The sequence below is a fragment of the Parus major genome, chromosome 2 (genome assembly GCF_001522545.3).
Source record: "Parus major isolate Abel chromosome 2, Parus_major1.1, whole genome shotgun sequence".
In the NCBI taxonomy this organism is placed as follows: domain Eukaryota; kingdom Metazoa; phylum Chordata; class Aves; order Passeriformes; family Paridae; genus Parus; species Parus major.
Genome location: NC_031769.1, coordinates 92,060,512 through 92,069,559, shown reverse-complemented (window position 1 = coordinate 92,069,559; position 9,048 = coordinate 92,060,512). Strand labels below are relative to the sequence as shown.

General features: G+C 37.5%; 1 protein-coding gene across 1 annotated transcript; it reads right to left on the bottom strand.

Moving 5' to 3' along the window:
- Positions 1–3,149: 3,149 nt before the first annotated feature.
- C2H6orf62 (chromosome 2 C6orf62 homolog) lies at positions 3,150–9,048 on the bottom strand. The gene is made up of 5 exons (XM_015618554.1): positions 8,569–9,048; positions 6,543–6,719; positions 5,848–5,970; positions 4,985–5,119; positions 3,150–4,472 (listed from the first exon to the last, which is right to left on the bottom strand). Exons 1-5 carry the CDS (start codon positions 8,695–8,697, stop codon positions 4,347–4,349), a joined length of 690 nt encoding a protein of 229 aa, XP_015474040.1. The 5' UTR covers positions 8,698–9,048; the 3' UTR covers positions 3,150–4,346.

Sequence of the window (9,048 nt, the reverse complement as noted above, 5' to 3'; positions counted from 1 at the left end):
GCAATTTGTTTGGTAGGTGCTCTAGCATACAGTAATTGTGCTTAAATTAAGGGACCTTTCCATATGTAAATCCTTTCCAAGCAGAAGTAGGCCACAGATATCTTTAGCCCTAAAAAGCATTTCAGTCACCCAAGCAGAAGAGAAATTACACTTAGCTTCAGTTAACCTGTAGAGCTGATACAGCCCTCCCTCCACAGCATCTGCACTACCCAGTGAGCCTTGTGAGCTCCCTCCCAGCTGTAGTGCACAAAGCAGAAAGCAGCACCTACTGCTACAGACCTAAAGGGTTTTAATGTTTTGTCTCATTACTTCACTCCAGAAAACTGTTCCAGAATCTGTAGGCTTACACAGCTTGTGAATTTACTGCTGCAATAAATGTAAAATGAAAAATCTGAGATGATTTTCCAGGCTAATAAAAGTAAATAGCAATTAAGTAAACTCACATTATATGTCTATCTGCTTAGTGAATGCAAATGTACTCTACTCATACTTGACTTCAACTATCACACTCAATGGCAGTAATGTTAATGTAATATTAAATGAAGCCTCCAACAGTCCATTAGACTAATCTCACTATTAAAAAGAAAAAACCCTTCAGTGACTCTTAACTGTTCAACCCCCTAGATCCTGATTCAACGTAAGTTGGTGTTCAGTAACTGCAAGTACTAAATGACTCAGCACATAAGTGCAAAAAAAAAACGTGTTCTCCTGGCAGAACAGTGGTGGGAAGGGAAGGATGCCTGCAGAGCTCACAAGCTGCAAGTATGTGCAAGGACCAAGTATTTATGGTGTTTATGTGACGTTTTAAAGTAATTCCAAAACTAACACATTGCACTTGATGTGTCAAGGAAACAATGTGGTCATTCCCAAGGACCATAGCCACTTACAAACCCGAGGACCAGCCTGCACTACAGTATTTTCAAAGAACAATCAAGTAGGTCTTTTAGAAATGTCAGTTTTTTAAAAGTCTAGGTCATTTTACAAGTTCCATTTTCCTCTTTCCACCTGCTGTTTTTCTAACAGACATTTTGCAATGAAAAAAAACTTGCACTGAGAGGTCAGTGCCTTTGATCTAAAACTTTCAATGCTTGGACATTAGTAACCAATTGATTAACCAATTTCTTCCTTTTTTAAAGAGAAGCACTGACTAATCCCGGTGTGTTTCTACTACCTGGTATATCACTTAGCAAATCAATTTTCATGTTTATAAAATAAACACTAAAGCTGTAAAATAGCTTTTGAGAGGGAATTTATACTTTGAGACAGACACGACGAAGGGCAGGCATCAACTGCAAGCTAACTACAGGCCTGTTAAATTTCAGCAGTACTTGTACAGCAGTTCTGTCCATCTTACCGTATTTTGGGAACTCTTGCAGAGCTGAAGAAGTTTGATAGTCGTGTACAGACTGTAACATTTAAGAAGCTGCTCATCATCCAGGAAGCACCTGACACAAGCTTCCCTTCACCAGACAATTCACTGAGGTGCATTTAACATTTAATGGTCTTCTGTCTACTTAATTTATCCCTGCCCCCTTGGCACTTACCAAGTCCTTAAGCAACAGTCCGGTTAAAGTCTAATACTCAGGTGCAATGTTGAGTGTATTTCAATTCTTGGTAATAGTATGTCCAAGGGAGCCACACAAGAATCTAACAGTAGGAAGTAACTAAAATTCTTTTAAGAGAGCCTTTCTGTATTTATAAACAGCTCCAAAGATGAGGCACACACCATCACAAATTGTGCTTTGGAAAATTAGTTTTTGTGAGATAAAACCTACGTTTCAAAAATTGACTACAAAAGCCATTAAGCTGATATAAAAAGGGCCTGAAACCAAGAGCTAGATATTATGAGCTACTTCCATTCACTTCTGAAGGGCATTTTGCTGAAGTAACTTAGTGGAAGAATTGAGACTGAAGAACTGGAAGTTCCATTGAGAAAGAGTGGAACAAGAATTGAATATCTTCCCTCAAAAGCCATCCTGTTCAAGGGGAGAGAAATTCTTCAAAGATGCCAAGTGATATAAGAACAAACTCACGTATTCCCCAACATTCTCATGCTCTGAAACCTGTTGGTCCCCTTCATCTTTTTTTCCCCACTAGTTAAGACAATGCAGATGGTTCTCAACTCACTCTAATAGCACAACAAAAGCATAAGGTGTGCTAGCTGTGTAGTATAGACCACATTTAACAAAATTAGTTTTCCAATTTTTTGTTTCCTCTAATCCTAACTGTGTTCTCCCACGGAAGCATGGTATGGTTTGTCATGAGGAACAAATGAGCAGCCTGCCTTATGCACCCTGTACAGAACTAAAAAGTAATTAAATGGAAGAGGCTGTTTCCTGTAATACAGAGAATTAGTTAAAATCCGTATGATTGCTGACATTTGGAAAGCACTGTACACAGCCACTCAGGCCAGTATCTTGAGGCTTCTAAGAGAAACTGGATTGAAGAAAACCAAAATTCCTAATGCAAGAACTGTCACTTGTTTGCTAATCAACGTAACTACAGTCCTGTTTTTACTGTGGTGAGATGTCCAAAATGACAAATTAAGAACAAAGGATAGCATTTCGGAAGTAAACTATAAACTCCTGAAACTTTGATGTTCCAGACTCTATGAAACTTAGTTCAAGCTTCATGTGGACATTTTGTAGTATGTCTTACAGATCATTCAAAGAGGCACTTAAAGTTGAGAAATTTTCATTACTATTAGCAGGTTTAATTACTATTAAACTGTTTATTACTACTAGGTTCTACTATTAGTAGGTTTAATTACTAAATATTTTAGAAAGTCTTAGCATTCTGAAGAACAGCACTTTCAAATATTTCTTTGTAACTTAAGGCAACTATGAAAGTGAAGTTGGAGCTTTCAAGGTGGTGTTTTTCTGGAGTGTTTCATATTATCACCTTAGAAGGGTAGGAACTTATAACCAAGGAAGTAAGAATACTTCTGTACCAATATAGTAAGATACTAGTAGTGCCATTATTTCTGACTTATTTCTGCCAGTACTTCTCAAAACGTAATGGCCCACATTTGCAGGAACACCTTTGCCACTGATCTCTGCTGATAACATTTTAACATTTTCAGTTTGTAGTGGGTGACACTCTTAAAATGCAAGATGATACTAAGATTCAATTAACAGGATTTCCATAAATAAAACCAGCCATCTTTCACCTAATTTATTTAATTTCCAATTTCTTCCAATTCCAAACAAAAGCTAAATACAAGTTTTAAACAGGTAAGCACTAGTTTTATCCAAAGGGAGTAGGCTTATGCAGTTTTACTCCAGTAAAGTACTCAACCCTTAAGCAGAGCCGCCTTTGTCATCAAAACTATACAGTAGTCTTCCTTTTATCATTGCACAATCTTAAAATGTTCTGTCAGAACCAACTTTTGACACTCCAAACACTATTTTACATTGGTTTATAATGTCTATTCCAAAAAGAAAAAAAAACAAAAAACAAAAAACCAAAAACCTCTATGGGTTTTCCATAAGAAATGTTTTAGAAACCAGTATTTCCTGCACAGTTCACCTGCAAGTTTACAAGTCTCAACTCTCAAGAAAAAATAATCCTCTACCAATATTGTTTCTGCAGCTATTATTATTTTACCTTTTTTTGAGCTGCTTTAGCAACTTCAGACTCCAGGTCTGCCTCATCTGTATAAATGCATCCAACTCAAAAGAATACCTTCATACAGTTATACAGCAACTTGGGGAAAGAGATCCAAAACGAAAGTGCCAGTAAACTTAAGACATGGCCCAGCAAAACAAGAGAGGCAAAAAATGCCTATACATTAAATGAGATGCTTTTTTTTTTTTTTAAGAAAGATTTCTTTCCCACACTTACTTCTATTGTAATAGCCACTTCTTCGTTCATTAGAATGAATGATAGTGCTCTTCGATACAATCATTAACAGCAAAGCTATAAGGCTTTTATACCCGTTACATTCACTTCTCACCCTCAAAATACTGATGGTTAACATTAGAGATGTTAGGGGGCATGACCAGCACAAATGGGAACACCACCACAAATGATCACCTTGTGCTTTCGCATACATTTGTTTCAATGTACAGTCCCTTCATTTCACATTTTAGTAAGATGCTGATGCAGTGCAGAAGTGTGCAGAGCATCCTCTCTTTCACAAGGTCCATGCAGAAAACATCTAAAAAAAAAACTGCAAAGTTCTGAGATACAAATGATTAAAAAAATCCAGGATGATCAAGTTTCACAATGTACAGTGTTCTGAACATGAGTCCATTTTCTTCTAAATTCTGAAAGAATAAAGTGGTGAGGAAAGTGAAAATCCACTGCTGCATTCTGTGATCTTCCCCATTTTGCTGGCCAGTACCTTACTCTGGCATGTAAGGACGGAGGTGATCCTCTATGGTACCAACCGTCCAGTGAGTGAGCTGCTCCTGTGGCAGGTACAGGCAGATGCTGCATAACTTGAAGATTGTAGCTTTGTTTTTTGGAGTCTAGAGGAAAAGAAAACCAAAAGAAAATGTATTAAGCCTAGAAGTTGACTCATGACTAATAGGCAGATGACTGACCCCCCCAAGATGTTTAAAATTCACTATTTCATACATATAAACAGCCTGAGCTTAAAATTAGTCTGCAAACTCTAATGCCTAAAATGTTTTCACAATTTTGTTCATTCTTCACTTGAATTATTTTTCTATTGACACCCAAACCAAACCAATACTTTAAATTTTTCTTAAATACGGTTACACCTATTTTAGAACTTACTTAATTTTCAATACAGGAACGTTAATTCCATGTGAACACATATGTAGCCCACAGTAAGTTTCTGTATGTATGAGTCCTATTTATAGCGTAAGTTTCCACTGAAACTGCCAAAATGCAATCACAAATGCATGATCAGTTTTTCTACCTGAGTACCTCGCAGCAAAATCTCTGATGCTCCCAAGAAGAAAAAGCTTTCTGTGATTAAAATACACCTGTTAAGACAAGGACAAAAGAAGCTTACCTGCAAGTGCTGTCTGTCAATGAAGAGAAACACTGACTGGTTAGGGTTGTTGACAACAATTCCAGTCTTGTCCTTTCGGCTCAGAACATGCAGAAACTGTTTTTCATAGTCACCATGATGAAATTCAAACTTGGCCTACATGGTATCAGAGAGGAGAATAAAATATTTTTTAGGATAAAGCTCATGTGCAACCAATTACTTTCCTTCGGTCTGGGGCTTTACAACAACTTCTGTTCTTCCTTTTCGGATCTATTCTGAAAAGCAGAAACTGGGGACCATGGCAGTGTCTTGACGCATTTTAAAGCATCCGCTAATTTCATTCTGCCAACACTGACATCGGCCATTGCAATGCCGTATTAACAACTCAAAGATACAACTTCACCTACAGCATATATAAAATCCAATTTACCTTCCTGTGGCAGAAGATCCCTGTGCAACAATTTCAAGGCAAAATTATAATGCAAAGGGTTCCATCCATCTCACTCTTCCATCCAATCAAATACAGCAATTTGGAATAGTGACAGAACCTTAATAACACCATCACATTTACACAAAGATTCAATTGTACTAAGAGGCACATCTAATCCACTCATACAAATACAAACACACTGTATGCATTTATACATACTTGTCGTTTGCAAAGGCCCTTTGGAAACCTACATTTTGGAAGGGCTAATGCAATGGTGCATAAAAATAGGAGGCAGACTTTGGCATTCAGAACACTGACTACTTTATAAATAAAAGCAGGCAGCATATTTTTCTAACATCCACAGAACTTGCATATCTTATCAACTTATTGATTAAAGAGAACACTCACTCCAGGAATAAGTTAGTTACTGAAGACAAAACCCAAAACCAAATACCTGAACAGGCCTAAAGGGTTCATCAGATCCCTTCCACCGAGAGAACAGGAGACAGACTATCTTCTCAATATCATTACGAGGCCATAGAATGAAGTCCATCTCCTGGGTACAGCCGATCACATCCTGTAAGCAGTAAAGTTCTGTACTTACATTCCCTCCAGTGGTCAAAAGACACAGATAAGCAACTTATCTATATGGGTACGTACTTCAGAGGTGACACTTATACACTATCTGTTTGATTTTCCATTTGTATTATTCATATCACAACTGAAGCCTTCCTTGCTTTCCACTGGATTTTAGTATCAGTACCCACTTAATATAAACTACAACATTAAGAAAACAGTAGCAAGGACTGTCTTCCAATATTCATAAAGCAAAATCACTTAGTCATACAGCAGGAGTTGTTGCAAGAATTATTAACACGTGCCGTCTAAAGGACAAAGATGGCAAGAAGATACAATTCCCGAGGCACATCTCTGAACGAAAGGTAAAGCTTAAGGAATTACATATTTTAACAGTTTCAGAACTGTAATTACCCCATTGCTACCCTTCGAACTAGACCCCATAAACACAGGCCCGCAGAGCCCTCATGCAGCAAATAAGAAAACAAAAAGGCAGGATTAGCCTTAAGATTTGGAAGGAAAAGCACAACTGTTGAAAAAGTATAATTCAGCAAGTGTAAAAAGGAGCCTTACCCTGCGCATAGACTGGTAGCGGGGTGCATGGAGCTGTACTACATCCTTCTGCAGAAGCTCTAAGGAACTTTCCAAAGAATAGCTGGAATCCCGCACACCTTTCAGGATATTTTCTTCATAGTTATTGGTCATGACTGGTATCACTTCAGACACTTCAAAAAGCGCTGACTTTTTCTTCTAAAAAAAGCACAAATTACAATCCTTCTTAGGAAACTACAGGTAATATAGGTAAAATGTGATTTTCTGCACAAATGTACACATTACACAAGCTAAGACTTTGACACAAACCACACTAAAACTTACATGCAGAAATTTATAAATTAAACAGAATCAGACTGACAACTTTTATAAAAGTTGAACAGGTTTTTGCCGTCTCCAAATTTACGTATCAATCTTGCAAGCACTAAAATTCTATCTAAACATTAACAGAATTTCCCCTTTTTCAAGTAGAGTACGTGATTTTGGCATGACTAAGAACCTCTGCAAGCTTCTCTCTGCTAATATCATTTAAATAACACTTCTTTTCTCCTTGTTAATTTTTTACAGTTGGCCTTTTTATAAAAAGCAAAATCTTTCAATGCCACATTTGGTGGCAGCAGGTGACTGAGATCCCATCTGAACTTAGCTATAATCTCCTCAAACGAGTATTATCATTTGCTAAATAACTTCTATACTCACTACAAATATTTCAACATCTCTTAAGCAAAGCCAAAACATTATGATAATGTAAAATCACTAAAGTTGTATGTCACCAGGACAGTTTCTAACAGCTTTCTTACAGCTTATTAGAAGTCGTGACCTACTTAAGAGACTAAGTATATTTTACCAAATAATGCTCCACTTCCCCCCATCAGAACATAGACAAGAGGCTTGCTGACCAAGCTAATTTGAGCTAAACTCCTGTTTTAGGCAAATTGGTATGGATATCTTCAATTCACTGTGTCAAAAGCAAATATAACAGGATTTAAAACAAGTATCTGCAATGAATTTCTACAAAGCAACCAAAAAAGCAGTATCAATGTTCAACTAGAAGAGTTAAAGCTGTGTCATCTAAGAAAATTAATTGTTGCCACTGCTTAAACATTAATTTTTATGTTACTGTGACACAGTAGCCAGAAATTATACCCCAATATATCCATCTCTGCTTGCACTAGAGCAGACAAGCAAAAGCAAACTGAATATAGGAATTTTAAAGAAGCTTTTCAAGTAAAAGTCTTCATTTAACATACCTAATTATTACAGCAAATGCAAAAACTATACACTTGAGGGATTAAACTATTTCAGTGCTCATCTACATCCATTTTGTGTATACGTACTCTGCTGCCATTTGCTTCTATCTTCACTTCCTCATCATTTTTCAGCACATTCACCTCCTATAAATACCTACTTTTCTTAACGTTCTGTGGATAAGAACTCTCCCACAACTGCGGGTTATCAGGGGGTTTCAGAAATACCCAGTTCCCCATCCAAATGGGCAGCATCCAGCAGCAGAGGAGGCAGCCAAGCAAATGAGGATTTACTCTTTGCCCTCCCCATTCCTTTCAAAATGACAGCAGCAGTTCCACACGTGCCTGCGCACTTGGGCCATTAACACATCACATCTTGCGACTCCTCCCCAGGTCTTCCCTTTTGCTTTCATCAGACAAACATACTCGGCAATCGCCCCAGCCAGATTCCGTTCACAGCTCAACTGCACAGAGCCAGCAACTGAGCGGGTGAGACCCCAATTAGGCTTAACGAGTTATACTGTTAACTTTGAAAAATATCTATCCAATACAGAAGTTACCAAGTAACCACTTAATGAGGAACTGGAATCCTCTGCCTTACAAAACCACAAAATACAAAGAGCCAAAATGACAAAAATGAATTAAGTAAATATTATAGCAACTAGCCATTAAAAATAAATTAAAAGGTCAATGGAATCTGTTAAGGCTAAAACATTTGATGCAATCAGGCAGCAAGACCTTGCACAGAACACCTAAAACGCAATAAACACAGAGACAGACGCACTTTAAAACCGAGTTACCTTGTCTTTGAACACGAAGGCAATGTACATCTTGAAGTCAAACTGGTCAGCTAAAGATTCTTTTTTCTTTCTAAGCTGAGCACGAAGTCTGTTCAGAGCTTGTTTCTTCCGGGAGTTTGGGTCCCCCATTTTGTAATACAGGTGGTACTAAAGCCTTTGGAAACTGTCGCTAAACTATGGGCACCTTTTCGTAAGACTTAAGTACAACAGAAACAAGTCGTTTGATTCCTGCTAATACAACTGAATAGATCAAACGCTAATGTAACCCAAAACCGCACCTCAGGCAATATTTTACGAGAATGTCGTATTGGAGGGGTCAAGAAACAAAGAAAGTTGTTGTCCAGCCATGGCTGGACAAGAGGTTTTACAATAAATCAAGAAAAAACCCCCAAAGAATTTCGAAGAGAAAAATTTGAACAGTTTAGCCGCAGGAATAAGTGGGTAGGAATGAAAGAAAAAAACAAAAAAAAAAAAAAAAAA

Excerpts from the sequence above, each read along its gene's own strand:
- C2H6orf62 (XM_015618554.1), bottom strand. The coding sequence starts at position 8,697 with ATGGGGGACCCAAACTCCCGGAAGAAACAAGCTCTGAACAGACTTCGT. Across the intron at positions 6,720-8,568 it reads CCTTCGTGTTCAAAGACAAG|AAGAAAAAGTCAGCGCTTTT; the intron begins GTAACTCGGTTT and ends TGCTTTTTTTAG. Across the intron at positions 5,120-5,847 it reads AACCCTTTAGGCCTGTTCAG|GCCAAGTTTGAATTTCATCA; the intron begins GTATTTGGTTTT and ends GATACCATGTAG.